We start from the raw sequence: 16510 nt of genomic DNA on the forward strand, positions 1-16510 counted from the left end.
TATGTCTATGTATTGTTTAAATGAAAAAAGTCTAGTAGGAACTGAAGTTTCAGGTATGATTAATTCCCCCCTCCACATTAAATCTCACTCTAAGCCAATTTGTGTAAAGCCTGGTATTGCTGCTGGACCACAGAGATGAATATATAATCCAAGGAGTTTCTTTAATATTTAAATGCTGATGTTAAAATTAAAATTACAAATATTAATAACTTTACATTATGGAGTTGCTCTTGTGCTTGTCTAAACCCTTTTAGTGTGTTTCTAACATCCTGTCCTGAAGAGTGTTCTACAGTCCAGTGAGGTCCATAGTGATCCTGCAAAAGAATCTTTTTTTCATATGAGTTTTTAGCATCTGACTTCATTTTTCAGTCTCCTTGTAAGGGATAGCAAGTGTCTGATCCAAATTCTTCACAATTTATGTGTATTTGTTACAACCCAACTCATTTTTACAGTTTTCCTGTCCTAACAATTCACACAAGTTCATTCATGCAAATTTTATCTTGATAATGCATCCTTTTTTCAGCCATGTATTGTTTTAAAAATCATAGTAGTAATAAAATGCTAGCATATGTGAAACTGATTTTTTTTTTCATAAACTCAAAGAATAAGAATTACAGAAACCTCACTGGAATCATAAGCACCATAAAACTAGTTCTGGTGAAAATTGGGCTCTTGATAGTACAGAATACTTTGATGCATGAAATATCTTTATTCTGTGTGTGTCACATCAATTATTAAACAATTTACAGTGCCCTATGAGACATCTAGTCTATTTTACAGATTAAGAACCTGAATCTCACTGATATTTAGGTCCAAATTCTAAAAGTCTTTAGACTTTAATTTCCCACAATGCTTGTGGGCACTCCCTTGTGGCACTCACAACCCCCACAGTAACTCAGCTGAGCATCCTGTGTACTCTTAGGAGAAAACCAGGCATTTTTGAGGGAAAGCACAAAAAGCAACACACAGAGGTGGAAGCATTTTTGCTACACAATAAGAAGTATCAAAAAAAGCAAGCTGACAGTGGCATCCCTGTTTATGGTGGGGTGATGGAACTAGATGAGCTTTCAGGTCCCTTATAACCCAACCCATACTATGATTCTATGCATGCCCACATTAAGATTGTCTTTTTAGACCACTCATCCATGGGCCCAACTCTAGGTTAAGATGCATAATGGAGTTTCTTTCAATCACAATATGTATTTTTGTTACATGTGTTACCTGGTATTCTAGTGAGATAGAACTCAGGAGAATGGGTAAAAATCTTAATTCAGTCTCTGTGCCAATAAATATCAGCATAGGGTACTTGGAAAACTTTATAGAAACAAAGCTGGTGAGTATGTGGGTGAACAGCTCAGTAATTTTTAAAAAATACCTGGGTAATTGTTTCCATATTTTAGTGATTGAATGTTTTTGTTAACTTAGCTTTCTCCCTGACAGGATGTAATAGCTGTAAGTGGAATTGCTTCAAAATTACTATCTCCCAGTGTCCCTGTTATACCTTCACTTCTCAGAATGAGGGGGCAGTGTTGATTTCCAAGATTATGAAGGCAAATGGAATGCATAGTGAGGAAATTACATTAAAGGCTGTTACATGAAGGTGGAAATAGGCTATAATTTGCATCAGTCTGTACTATGGGTGGCAGCTGATATTTTAAAACAGTTGTGCACTGCAAAACTCAGAGAGATTTGAAAATCAATTTGAAACATCAGTTTGAAACTTTGCTTAAGATGTTGCAGAACACTTGACAAAGGCAGGCATGGTAGCCATCACTATGAAGAAACCTGAGGAAAGTCCAAGTTCTATTAAAATCAATTCCAAATTCCCTTTGGATCCTGTCAGGATTCTACAGGAAAATGATAGTATTGGTTTCAAAGGGAATGTTATGGTGCAGGCAGAACAGATCAGATAGACAGGAATTTGTAGTGATGAGGTTATGCATTGGACTCGATGATCCTTGTAGGTCCCTTCCAACTTGGCATCTTCTGTGATTCTGTGTTTATATATATATTTATATACATAATTCTAGTACCTATTTCAAAAAATGGCAATGGTAGATTAAAATCTTCACTGGAGAGCACAAATGGCAGATCCCTGATGTAAGTGAAAAGGAGCCTTCAAATTGCTCTTCAGGAAATTACTGTATAGAGTTTATATGAATAGTTCTGCTGACGTGGTACATCCAAGTTGTTTCTCTAATATGTTGTTGTATTAAAAAAATCATCATCTAAATCTGAATATTTATAATCCCAGAAATGGGGAAAATATTGTTTGGGATTAAGTTTAGATTATATTTGAAATTAAGAAATTGGTCCAATCCAAGAATAAATCATACCATTGAAACTGATAAACAGAATCTTTAATTGAACCTTTTTTCCCCCCCAGGATGTGCTGGATTTTGTTTTCTCTGCTGTGACACCAAAAATGTCAATTTTAGAGTGCATGTACATCAAACAGGCTATTGACCTCCTACAGGTAGATACAGCATTCTATTTTTCCATCTCTGATTCTGTTACTTGTGCTGGGACACTGTTCTGGGAGGGCAGTAGTTATATATTGCATCTGCTTTGCAGGGTTTACTGTCTGACCGAGATGAGAAGCAGCTCAGTGAGGAACATCTTGCTCGCTTGTTCGTTTTCGCTGTGATGTGGTCAGCTGGAGCTCTTTTGGAGCCAGATGACAAGCTGAAAATGGAGCTGTTCCTACGGAAGCACTCTGCAGTGAAAGAACTACCAGCTGTGAAGGGAGAAGAAACCATGTTTGAATTTGGAATCAATTCCTGTGGCCAGTGGGAGCACTGGTCAAAAAAGGTTTGTATGCTGCAACATGTTAAGTTTTCCTAATGTGTATACAAGATGTATTTGGTAAGAGCCACGTTATTTGATTATTTCAAACTTGATATAATTCGGTTAGGAAGATTAATCCTACCAAATGCTCATGAGTTTCATTTTTGAAAGATGTTTTTCTTTTTCTCCATAAGTATCTTTGGCAGAGAATAGAAACATGTATTTGAATTAGCTTTGGAAGTGAAACAAAGGTGACCTTAACTTTGCCTACTGTATTGCTCTACTGTTTAAGAACTCCCAGCAAGGAAGAGGTTTCATCATGTACTAGAGAATAGTGGAATGAAAATATCCTGTCAGTTTAACATCCCTTTAGAAAAGCTTGGCAAGGGACTGATTGATTACAAATGGATGCTTGGTTTTCAGGAAGAAAAGTTTTGCTAATGTAAATTTTATAAAGTACATTTGATTTTGTGTTCTTATGTAAAGTGATTGTGTGGGCAGGTAAAAATTCTCCAGCTTTATGCATGTCTTTCTAATGCAGGTTCCTGAATATATTTATCCTAAAGATTCAGTACCAGAATATACTTCCATTCTAGTTCCAAACGTAGACAGTGTCCGAACAGACTTTCTAATGCATGCTATCATGAGGCAAGGAAAAGCTGTTCTGCTAATTGGGGAACAGGGAACAGCCAAAACAGTTATGATTAAGGTAGGTGGAATGGAAAAACATATGTAATGTATTTGTATGATCACATTGCGATAATTGACATTGGCACAAATGTTAAATTGAAATGGAAACTTAGTTTGATTTTAATTCAGATTACATACTAGCATTCTTACTGAGGCCTTTTGCCAGTACTCACGTGGACTACAACAAAAAAACCTTAATGTCTACATTTTAATATAAAGTTTTCTTTTAAACTTTGCTAACTGTGGCCACGAGGTCATGTGATAAATACCCTTTTACATGTTTCTTTTCTTTTGAGAAGTCAGACTGGAGATTTGCTAAGAAAATATTGATCCTTGGGGAATTTTTTTATTTTCCTGTGCGTTGTCAGTGGTGCCATTTATGAAGCGATCTTTTGTAGACCCTTGTTGCACAGCCTTTCTTCATAAGCCAGACTGAAGAGAAAAAACTTCCTTCTTTACTCAGAGTTGTTTTCAAAGGGTAAATTTATTGTTTATTGTCTGCTTTCTCAAATTTCTTCACTGAAAATGACATATTGTTCTTTCTTTAGAAGAAAGTCACAACAGGATTGCTATTAAATAAAGAAGTACATGTGTTCTGTATTATTAAATGGTGCAGACTGAACATGTCACTTACAAATATTAATGACTTACTACAGAAAAGTCAATAATCAAAAGGCAGAACAACCTCAGATGTCATATGAAACTTGGCATCCCCTACTTGAAAAAATATAAGTGTAATGGTTTTCAGCATGATGTCTGTGTTTTCCAGTGGAGTCTGTAGACTCTTTGTTGAAGGAGAGGTAGCTGAATGAAACTGATCTGCTGTTGGGACAGCTGATTGTGCCATACAGGCATCTGTACCTCCACTGAAGGATTTGCAGAGGTCTTGAAATTGAAAATAGCTGAAAAACACTGGCCTAAACTGACCTTTGGCTTTCTTAAAATCTGGAGCCATTTTGTGCCCTCCAGCCATGTGCTTTCTGAGCCCTGACATAAAGTGAGTTGTACCCATGCCAGCAGCCATTAATAACTACTTTTTCAGCTTGGCTGTCGATGCCAATATGCATGCCGGTGTAATGTCAACTTCTGTTCCTGGCACCAGCTGGAGAACTATTTTAGCAGAGTGAAGAGGTGGGGTCTGGGTGCTGGTCTTGATATTCCGCATGCTGGATTTTGTCCAGATACTGGCAACCTCCAGCCTTCAGCTGCCGTTCCTGTCCCTAAAAATAATTGGAGCTGATTCTTGGGAGTTGCTTACCCTGAGTCTATGCTACAGAGCAGAGTACATTCCTTGCACAAGAGAGCATAATGCCAGTAGATATTTGATCTCATTTAAGGTTAGGAGTGAGTGTTATCTGCCTTCACAACTGTTCCCCTTTCACCTGCTGTAGAATTTTGCTTTACTACACCTTGTGGAAAAGAAATTTCCAGATTAAGCGGTTGGTTTCATGAGAAAAAAAAAAGGTTTTAATATATAACACTTCAGGTAGTAATCTAAATTAATCTGAATAATCTTCAATGTTAAGTAAGGCAATATATAAATTGCAGTATAAATTATAAAGAACTTACAATGGAATGTTAATTTGTGACCTTTGTTCTCTATACTATTAATTCACAAATTGCAAACCCCAAAAATGTAACAAGAAATTGGTATAAGAAAGTTGAAAATTTTCTGACAGTTAAACTAACCAAAGCAATCCCATTCAACAACCTGTTATTTTTCAAAGATAGTTCTCATTTATATATTGTGCAATATTATAGTTACCATGTAAACATTCTGAAATGCCATAATGATTAAAACAAAAGCATATTTTTTGAATGATTGGAAATTCCTAGTTGCAGTGGGTTGACCTTGCCCAACTGTAAGATCCCTGCCCGGCTACTGGTTCCCTTCCCTCCCTCAGCAGCACAGGGGTTGAGGTAAAGGCAGGGAAATCCCAACTCACCAACTGCTATCACAGGAAAAACATTTGTCTTGGGGAACTCTACATTTGACTTGGGGAACTCTTTGAAATTTATTTCTAATTAAAAATTGAATTGGATGGAGAAAAACAAAGAAAGTACTAAAACCACCCTGTCCTCACCTCTCTCTTCTTCCCAGGCTCACCTTCGATCCTTCATGTCTTGACTCCTCTACTAGAACAGAGCAGCACAGGGGAGATGAAGAATTGGGGCTCTGGTCCATCCAGAACAGCTCTAGTCTGTCTCTCCTTTGCCCTCAAGTTGTTCCCTCCTCCAACATGGGGTCCCTTCCATGGGATACAGTTCTTACCAGGGCTGAAGCTCTTTATGAACTATTCTAGTGTGGGTTTGCCAAAGGGTCACATGTCCTGCCAGAAAACCTGTACTAGCCCAGGCTTCTCTTTCCATGAGTCTGTAGATCCTTCTAGGAGTTTCAGTGCAGGCTTCCCATGGGGTCACAGACCAATTTGGGCATTCACCTGCTCCAGCATAGTGTCCTCCATGGGATCATAGAATCATAGAATCATAGAATCGATTGGGTTGGAAAAGACCTCCAAGATCATCGAGTCCAACCCTTGGTCCAACTCTAGCTCATTTACTAGATCATGGCACCCAGCGCCACGTCCAATCTGCATTTAAAGATCTCTAGGGATGGTGAATCCACCACCTCTCCGGGCAGCCCATTCCAATGCCTGATTACTCTCTCTGTAAAAAATTTTTTTCTGATATCCAACTTAAATTTCCCCTGGCAGAGCTTAAGCCCATGCCCCCTTGTTCTATTGCTGAGTGCCTGGGAGAAGAGACCAGCCCCCACCTGGCTATAACTTCCCTTCAGGTAGTTATAGACAGTGATGAGGTCACCTCTGAGCCTCCTCTTCTCCAGGCTAAACAACCCCAGCTCCCTCAGCCTCTCCCCATAGGACTTGTGCTCCAGTCCCTTCACCAGCCTTGTTGCTCTTCTCTGGACTCGCTCCAGCACCTCAATATCCTTTCTGAACTGAGGGGCCCAGAACTGAACACAGTACTCAAGGTGTGGCCTCACCAATGCAGAGTACAGGGGAAGGATCACTTCCCTGGTCCTGCTGGCCACGCTATTTTTGATACAGGACAGGATCCCATTGGCCTTCTTGGCCACCTGGGCACACTGTTGACTCATGTTGAGCTTCCTGTCAATTAGTACTCCAAGGTCCTTTTCTGCCTGGCTGCTCTCCAGCCACTCTGTGCCCAGCCTGTAGCGCTGCAGGGGGTTGTTGTGGCCAAAGTGCAGGACCCGGCACTTGGCCTTGTTGAACTTCATCCCATTGGAATCAGCCCATCTCTCAAGTCTATCCAGATCCCTCTGCAGAGCCCTCCTGCCTTCCAGCAGGTCGACACTCCCTCCCAACTTGGTGTCATCAGCAAATTTGCTGATGATGGACTCAATCCCCTCATCTAAATCATCAATAAAGATGTTAAACAGGACTGGAGCCAACACAGACCCCTGGGGAACACCACTGGTGACTGGCCGCCAGCTGGATGCAGCTCCGTTCACCAGCACTCTCTGGGCCCGACCCTCCAGCCAGCTCTTAATCCAGGAGAGGCTACACTTGTCTAAGCCATGGGCTACCAGCTTTTCCAGGAGTATATTATGGGAGACGGTATCAAAGGCCTTGCTGAAGTCCAGATAGACACATCCACAGCCTTCCCCTCATCCACCAGGTGGGTCACCTGATCGTAGAAAGAGATCAGGTTGGTCAGACAGGACCTGCCCCTCCTAAACCCATGCTGGCTGGGTCTAATCCCTTGTCCACCCTGAAGGTGCTGTGTGATTGCACTCAGGATGAACTGCTCCATAATGCGGGTGGATATCTCCTCCCCTGTGGACCTCCATGGGCTGCAGGGGAACAGTCTGGCTCCCCATGGTCTGCATCATGGGCTGCAGGAGAATCTGTGCTGGAGCACCTCCTGCCCTTTTTATTCTCACCTTGGTGTCTGCAGGGGTGTTTCTCTCACATTTTTCCCACTTCTCTCTCTCAGCTTGCAGGCAGCATTTTGCCCTTTCTTACATAGGCTGAGTGTCTTCAGTGTGTCTGCTGGAGGTGGCTGGAGCCAGTTGTGTCTGACATGGGGAAGACCCATCCTCTTCTCCCAAGGGGCTACCCCACAGTGCCCGCTGCCAACACCTGGGCACCTGCACCTGGTACATCAGTGTTGTACAAATTGATGGAGTGCTGAGAAGAGGTCTGAGCAGTGACCTGCACCAACACCTCCAAGACTACTCACCAAATACGGGACTGTTGCATATACACTGTGTGTGTAGACTGTTCTTTGTGTGAGGTCTGAGTAAAACCTTCTTCTGAAGGGCACTTTTTCTTAAGTTATGATCACCATATCAACAAAATTAACAGTTTGACAATATTCATCTAAATATTTTAAAGGTGTTTAGCTGTACCTTCCTTTCTGTTGTCACACAGATGTATGTCTCAGTGGAGTTGTTCTTAGAGCTCTTTATCAGCAATGGGATAGATTTATTTTTCAGAGGTACCAAAATGGGAACATTTCTAGGCAACCTTCTTATACAGATAAGAATGTAAGTGATTTTCAACTCTGTCATGTTTGCAGATGAAAAAAGTTAAAAAGAAACTATGTTGGAAATACAGAATTTTTAATACTATTTTTAGTGCCCCAGGACATTTCCTATACTCTCTCTATATGTGACTCTGGGGTTACGTGTTTTTATTATGAAGCCTCCCTAAATATGAACAGTGGGACTTTGTTGCTTTAGGGCATCCTCAGCAACCGTGGGAATTGCATGTATTCATAAAATTCAAGAATTCCTTTCTTCACTAAGAGAAGATGACCATCAGTAAATGCAATGTAACTGGGTTTAGTTTTAAACTACTCTTCCTTTACACTGCTTTTGCTGTAAGGGATGGTGCTGTAGTGTAAACATGAAAAAGGATTCGGATTTTCACTTGTTCCTGCAGTCTGCTGAAGTAGATCTTCATTAATGGCTTGAATTTACAAAAAACCCTGACAACTGCTAATGCAAAGTTTATTTGCATCTTGAGTTGGCACATATCTATTTGTTGTAACACTAAGTGAAGTCTATTAAACGCTTATAAATTTTAATACTTAGAAATTTTATGCAAAGCATTAACTGACAGTTTGTTTGAATTTCAAGTTGCAGATGGTATATTTATCTTAAATAAACTGGGTTTTGAGGTTTTGAAGTTAATCACAGGACTGAGATTTTTGCAGGGCTGCTGAGCATCTGCATCTTCTTTTGGCTGAATTAATCTGAAATTACTTACTGGTGTACTTCACCTAAAGTTGGTTTGTCTTGCAGAACTATACAAGCAAGTATGATCCTGATGTTCACTTGACCAAACGCCTAAACTTTTCTTCTGCAACTCAGCCAAATATGTTCCAAAGGAGCATAGAAAGTTACATAGATAAAAGAATGGGCACCACATATGGTCCTCCAGGAGGGAAGAAAATGACTGTCTTTATTGATGACATCAACATGCCTGTGATTAATGAGTGGGGTGATCAGGTAAAAGGAAAATACTAACATTTGAGAGTTGGTGGTCTTACTGTTGTTGCAGATGGAAATACTGATCTGTGGGTTACAAATATAGGACAGTTTAGAAAAAAGATCATAATATGGACTAGACCAAGTATGTTTACTAAAAACAATTTCCCTGAGCTAGTTTTGGCAGGACTAATAAGCTGTCATTCCCAAAAGATCAGGAACAGTTTCTAGCTGCTTGGTGCAATCACTGTACCTTTTAAGCCTTCTGGTTTGGTTACCTGCAGTAGAATTTTCAAACTAGCAATCCTCAGAACCAGTCTGGGAAAGGAAGCATGCAAATACAAGAAGCACTCAAGAGATTTCCTTTTTCAAGCTGCTCTGGACTTTAAATTGCAGTTACTATGATAAGAAACCTAAGCTGGCAATGAGTCTAGAGAACAAGACTTATGAGAAGAGGCTGAGGGACCACTGAGAAAAAAAGGCTCAAGGGAGACATTATTGCTCTCCACAATTGCCTGAAGGGAAGTTGTAGCAAGGTGGATACTGATCTCTTCTCCCAGGTAACAAGCAATAGGACAAGGGGAAATGACTTCAAGTTGTGCCAGGGGAGGTTTAGATTGGACACTGGGGAAAAATTTCATCACCAAAAGGGTTGTCAAGAATTGGAACAGGCTGCTCAGGGAAATGGTGGAGTCACCATCCCCAGAGATATTTAAAAGATATGTGGATGTGGCACTTAATGACACAACTTAGTGGGTGGGCTTGGCAGTGCTGGGTTAATGATTGAACTCAATGATCTCAAAGGTCCTTTGCAACCTAAAAATTTCTTTGATCATAGCTGACATTCAGGACTAGAAAGCTGTCTTGTGGTATTGATAAATGAATACTTATAGACCTATACTCTGAAAATCTGACTTAAATTTAAAAAAAATACTGCTGAGAGAAAGTAATTTTTTTGCTTCCAATATAGCTCTGTAATCCTGGTCTCTCACTGCCTCTATAAAAGTGAGTGAGTGACTAAACTTTGGGCTAAATTAACTGTTCCTTGTCAGTATTTAAGTGCCGCTGTCAATCTGAATATATAGTCTGGATGGAAAACTCTAAGTACTGAATTTCCTTAAATTGAAATCATGCAAATCTAGCTGAATGTCTGACTTCCTGTCCACAACTACTTATCACAGAAAGCTTACATGTGGCCAGTCCTCTGCATCTGAGTGCTTGGTTGCCATGTTGCATGCTGAGAACCCTGAAACACTTAACTCCTCTTTTTTTTTGGTTTGGGGTTTGTTTTTTTTTTTTGATATCTAGATCACCAATGAGATTGTAAGACAGCTGATGGAACAGGAAGGTTTCTACAGTTTGGAGAAGCCAGGAGAGTTCACGAATGTGATTGACATCCAGTTTGTAGCTGCTATGATTCACCCTGGAGGAGGTCGGAATGACATTCCACAGCGCCTGAAACGCCAGTTCACCATCTACAACTGCACACTGCCTTCTAGTTCCTCTATTGATAAAATATTTCAAACAATAGCTGAAGGTTATTTCTGTGAACAGCGACATTTCCCTGCAGAAATATGTAAACTGGCTTCAGCATTAGTATCTACAAGTCGAAAGGTTTGGCAAATAACAAAAGGAAAGGTAAAATTACCTATTATTATCTACTATTATTACCCATTAAGCCCTTGAAACATGTGACCCAGGCCTTTTGTACTGTCGTGTGTGTTCATACTTTGAAGCTGTGACCCATGTGTAGAACTGCTTGCTGGTGCCTCTGTTCTGAATTGACTACACTCAGGCCTTAGTTAGCTGACTAAAAACATAGTCACATGCAGTGTCTTCTATAGGTAATAAAAGAATTTGTGTGTATATATAAGAATATATATGTACAACAAAGGAAGCATAGCTGATAAGAAGATTCAGAGATCTTCTGGCTGAGAAAATGTTGAGAGCACAAGGAACCAGAAATTAAAAATTATATAGGAATCTTCTGTAAAGATGTTTGGTATTGTGACAAAATTTAAAGATCTGAATTAAAGAAAAGAGTCAAGTGCGGCAAAGAGGAAATCAGTTCAAAACAAATGAAATCCGGTATTTAGTAGTTTCTAAATATTGACTTTTCCCATTTCAAACAGATTGTTAAAAACATTTAACTGCAATTCCAAAGCAAATTTTCCTTTGAAATGGAGAAATTTAGGTATAGAATGAAATTTAAAAAGAGTAAAATTACAGCATACAGATGTCTGTCAAATTTGTTCTTTTAAAGAAAAAGGTGGAGGAGAGTGGTGGAAAGATAGGGATTTGTTAAATGATATTTTCTAGTCCAGACAAGATTGGTAAGAATTTCACAAACAACTCTTTATAGAAATAAAATTGGTTTACACAGGGAAATAGAGAGACTTCTAGTGAAACTATTGACTCGGCAATATTGACGAGTATATTCAACAGAAATGGTGCTTATTACTGCTAATTAACTTCCTATGGAGAAAATGTAGCTTTTGCCAAGTTGTAATTTTTCCCCCAAATATTATTTTCTATTTTTTCTGCTCTCTTTAGTTTTCTTTTCCTCATCTATATTCCCTTTTCCTCATGAACTTTTCCTCACATGCTCTTGGAAAGGACAAAAGAGAGTAACAGAAATGATCTGGAAGAAAGGGCAGGAGCAACACCACAGGTTAAGCAATGCTGACATTTTTAATGTGGACTTCAATGCCATCATTAACTAACCTGTCTTGGCTACCCTTCAGTGCATGTTCCTGGGACTTGAAAGATTCAAAGAAACTCAAGTGAAATATATGTGAAATTAAAGAGCTGGTCATTGCTAATGTCATTTCTTCATTTTTACCTTTGTCTCTTAAATGCCAAGCATGTATTTCTGCTTTAATGGAAGACTGAAGTTTTTGAAAATTTCCATATTCATTTAATACTAAGTAGAAAATAATTTTCTTTAGCAGTTATTCAAGTGTAGTTTATGACATTATTTTGCAGATGTTACCAACTCCAGCTAAATTTCATTACATCTTCAATTTACGAGACCTCAGTCGTATTTGGCAAGGAATACTTACAGTTACTTCTGATGTCTGCCAGAACATCAGTGTTTTGGTAGCCTTGTTCCAACATGAATGCAGGCGTGTTATTGCAGACAGATTCATCAGCCAAAGTGATAAAGACTGGTTTGAAGATACAATGAAAAACGTAAGCAAATAGTGGTTTAGTATTTGCCATAGAAAGAGGCCAGTGATGTATTTCATTACTGAAGCAATCCTTAATGTATTGTTGTAGATTGTTTCTGCAGAACATGGTCAAAATCTGTTTGAAGATAAATCTACAGAGTTACACTTTGTGGATTTCTTGCGTGATGTCCCAGAGACCACCGGAGATGAACCCAATGAGACAGAGTTGAAGGCTCCAAAAATTTACGAGCCTATTCCATCTTTGAATTATTTGGCTGAAAGATTACAGGTGTTCATGCAGCAGTACAATGAAACTGTCAGAGGAACAAAGATGGATTTAGTATTTTTCAAGGTATTACTGCTTGTAATTATATTAGTACAGAAATTGTTTGGTCTTTTGCACTTACTGATACAGAGATTGTATATATTTCCATCCCATTATTTTGGAGACAGCTCAGGATGGCTAGTTCTGTATCCAAAGAGCCTTACAAATGAACTCTATAAAGCCACGCTGCTGCCTTCAGCTGCCTACACTCCCACAAACGATCCCATCTCTTTGCAAATCCTCATCTTCTCTTTCTCCTTCTTTGCATGATGCAGAGCACAACTCATTTGTTTATACAGTGCACTTTGTGAATGTCTTCTTGCTTTCCCTAAAGTTACCTCCTTCTCAAAGGTCTTGATGCAAGATACTTTAGACTGGGTGGTTCGGTAGGTTTTTAGGGCCTTTCAGATTAGTTCTTGCTTTAAGATAAATACAACAGTTGAATAAGAAATATTTATATTGTATTTGTATTTCACTTTTGTCAGCCTGTTTAGAGACCCTGGAAATAGCTCAGCTAAAAGGCTTGGAGAGTCCTTTCTACTTTTCCTTCTGTCCCCTTCTGTCTGCTCTGCTGACTACGAACAGCGCATATTACATTGTTTCATATAAGAACATTTCTCTTGGGCTAGCACTTCTGCCCACTGAGGTCAGGGGGAAATCTGTTGATTTTGATAGCTATAGGACTGAGTCTTTGGTATAGGCTTCAGACTATTCACCTAGCTGTTGAGAGACAGTTACTTGATGACATGCTTCTAGTTTATTATATTTTGCATTATTTTTATATCTCTTCATCCCCTTTTCTCTCAATATACAGGATGCAATCATCCATTTGATTAAAATATCACGGATTATTCGTACTCCACAAGGAAATGCACTGTTGGTGGGTGTGGGTGGATCTGGAAAACAGAGTCTGACCAGACTAGCATCATATATTGCTGGATATGAGAGCTTTCAGATTACTTTAACAAGGTAACACAGTACAATGTACATAGAGATTAGCTCCTTAATTTGCCACAGAAATGAATGTCTCACAATAAACTTAAAGAAATGCAAACCTCTCAAACATTTTATCCCTTGTTGTAAACAATATTTTTGATCAAAAGTATTTGTGCAAATGAACAGTCTGTAATGGACAGATTGTGGGTCTTTATTTTTCTGACTTTATGCTTTTCACAAGATTTATGTCTTTCCTTTGGCGTCTGCAATGCACCTCTGTGATGTCCCACTAAAATACAATTTTGCACTAAAAATAACATGGATTAATCTGCTGGTGTATGCTTCATAGTAGGCAAATTCTGAAATAGTAACTTTTTCTATAGAGTCTTATGTAGTCAGACTATATTATTACAGCTACTGTCAATGACTTAATATTATGTAGTGCTGCAATACAGTAATTTATAAAAATTGGAAGGGTTAGAAAGTAACTACTGTCTTCCTTCTGTGTCTGTTTTGACATAGGGTGAGCAGTGAGGACCAGCAAAGTGTATTTCACTTTGCAAACTATTTAACATGCCGAGAAACATTCCTTAGAGACATATATCAGGTCTTTGAATAATGTTATGTGGTTTCTGGTGAAAGGAAAGAGAAAGAAAGATATATCACGATCTTTTCCTGTGTCCCAGAAGCAGAGCAAATGAATGGTGGGAACGAAAATAAGAGGGAAAGAAAAAATGAAGAGTAACAGAACAGAGTCCCTAGACTTGCAAGATTCAAAATGCATTAATAAGGCTAAGATATATGATTCAATCACTTAGAAAGGTTAGTTTGTTGAAGCTAACTGGAGGCAGGCTAAAAGCAGGTAGCTAAAAGTGTGTATTCACCAAGCAGATAGTCAGCTTTTGTAAATTGCCACAGGAGGCTGTGAACCCAGTATCAGCAGATTCATAATGGGACACTGAGAGGACAAGATGGACATACTTTTTAGCATTCATACAATGGCAATGAATATGGAGGGGGAAAGAACAGAATGAGCAGTGAAAAGTGGATGCTGGCTCATATTTTCTTTCTAAATATCATTTCCCATTGCTGGTGTTAAGATTATTGAATTAGATAGACTGCTATTCTGACTCAGCAGAGAAATTCTTCTGTTCTTATCAGAATGCCACAAATCACTGTAAAAACTGTAGCTGACATATCCAAACTGAAGAGCTAGATTGTTTTACAAGCTCTGCAGTGCTTGAGTTAGGGGTATTTATAGAACAGAGGTAAGATGGAGCTGAAAGAGAACTGGGACACTTTCTGTATGGCATATTTAATATAAAAAATAGAGGCTATCAAATAGGGAAGGATAGGTCATGCATGTATTGCAAGAATTACTTAGGACTTTGAAGATATTCTCGGAAATAAGAGAATAATTTCAAAGAACAGAAGGTCCTAATTTCAGCTTTAATTAGGTAAGGACAAAACCTGCCATTTTATTAACCTTACTTTACTCCATTTTATATTGTACTATCTGAAATCTGTAGCTGAATTTGTGTGGGCTTCATCTGAATGTTACCCGTGTGCACCAGCTGTAAGACGCATAATGACAGAACCAGTCATTGTCTTCATTTGCAGCAGAGTTGATCAGCCCAAGTGATAATGTTCAAACACCATTTCTGGGGTTTGATTTTAGTTTAACCATGTAACACAATAAACCCCTCAGTTTTGTTTTCTCTTGTCTCTTAATGATTTCCTCTAACCTGCTCTCAATATCTTCTAAAGATAATCCAGCTGTACTTATGTAATGGTTTACAGGTATCAAAACATACTTGACAATTTAATCCAGCTGTATTAACCTACATGTCTAATAAAGAATTTACATCTGCAAATGTGGGGATGCAAAGCAGCATTATCATTACCTTAGACATAGTATTGCTCTCACCGTCGTTTTTTCTGGCACATTACTTTGTTGATTTAACCTCCTTTCACATGATTTATGTTACTGAGCATTCACTTTGGGAAAATGTTTAAGAAAAACCTGAGATATGTAACCAGGAGATATGGTATTAACTTATTTTCTAGATGTTTTTTCTTGCCTTAGGGAAGCTGATCCTGTTGATAGATAACTCCTAAAATGATCTGTAATTCTTATTCTCTTTAATCCTTTTCTATTCTAGAACATACAACACCACCAACTTCTTGGATGATCTGAAAATCTTGTATCGCACTGCTGGCCAAAAAGGAAAGGGCATTGTCTTTATATTCACGGACAATGAACTCAGGGATGAATCTTTTCTTGAGTACTTGAACAATGTTTTGGCTTCAGGTGAAGTCTCCAATCTTTTTGCACGAGATGAAATAGGTGAAATCACACAAGACCTGATACCGGCAATGAAGAAGGAGTACCCAAGGTGTACTCCCACTGGTGAAAATCTTTATAATTACTTTCTTACTCGAGTTCAGAATAATCTGCATGTGGTTCTTTGTTTTTCTCCTGTTGGGGAAAAATTCAGAACTCGTGCACTCAAATTTCCAGGTCTGATTTCAGGCTGTACCATGGACTGGTTCCAGCGCTGGCCTAAAGATGCTCTTGTAGCAGTTGCACAGCATTTTTTAGCTTCCTACCATATTGAATGTACAGATGAAGTGAAACAGAGTGTTGTTAACTCCATGGGAACAATTCAAGATATTGTAGCTGAAAAATGTACTGAATACTTTGAACGATACAGGCGACGGACATTTGTGACTCCAAAATCTTACCTGCACTTCATTGGAGGCTACAAAGCTATTTACAAAGAGAAGTTTGCCAGTGTTAGATGTTTGTCTGAACGCCTGAGAACAGGTACTGTAAAATCTGTTTGATTCTTTTCTTTGTTTGTTTTTAAAAGGTTAAGAAAAATCTCAGTAAAAGAATGAACTTTAATTGTGAGCTCACTTTCATTTGGAAACAGACTCATGTTTCCAGTTGTGTTGCGTGTGATTAAAAAATATGCAGAGGCTTTCTTTCAATGAACTTCATGAATGTTCAGATTATTAGTTAGCAGTTAAAATACTTGAAACTTCTTCTTTGACATGTATGCATGGCAAGGAACTAATGAGATCCCAGTTTTCACATTTAAGCATACTAAAAGTAAATCTTAT

The 16510-nt window shown here is 38.7% G+C and overlaps 1 protein-coding gene across 1 annotated transcript in view; it reads left to right on the top strand.

The window, feature by feature from the left end:
- LOC139670992 (dynein axonemal heavy chain 5-like) overlaps positions 1 to 16510 on the top strand; it is a 151398-nt gene that overhangs the window by 67970 nt on the left and 66918 nt on the right. The window contains exons 48-56 of the mRNA XM_071553150.1: positions 2387 to 2476; positions 2575 to 2811; positions 3329 to 3496; positions 8768 to 8974; positions 10262 to 10591; positions 11939 to 12145; positions 12233 to 12475; positions 13263 to 13417; positions 15547 to 16211. Of these exons, the coding sequence (XP_071409251.1) occupies positions 2387 to 2476; positions 2575 to 2811; positions 3329 to 3496; positions 8768 to 8974; positions 10262 to 10591; positions 11939 to 12145; positions 12233 to 12475; positions 13263 to 13417; positions 15547 to 16211 (2302 nt within the window). The remainder of the gene's footprint in view (positions 1 to 2386; positions 2477 to 2574; positions 2812 to 3328; positions 3497 to 8767; positions 8975 to 10261; positions 10592 to 11938; positions 12146 to 12232; positions 12476 to 13262; positions 13418 to 15546; positions 16212 to 16510) is intronic.

Source organism: Pithys albifrons, chromosome 4 (genome assembly GCF_047495875.1).
Source record: "Pithys albifrons albifrons isolate INPA30051 chromosome 4, PitAlb_v1, whole genome shotgun sequence".
NCBI classification, from domain to species: domain Eukaryota; kingdom Metazoa; phylum Chordata; class Aves; order Passeriformes; family Thamnophilidae; genus Pithys; species Pithys albifrons.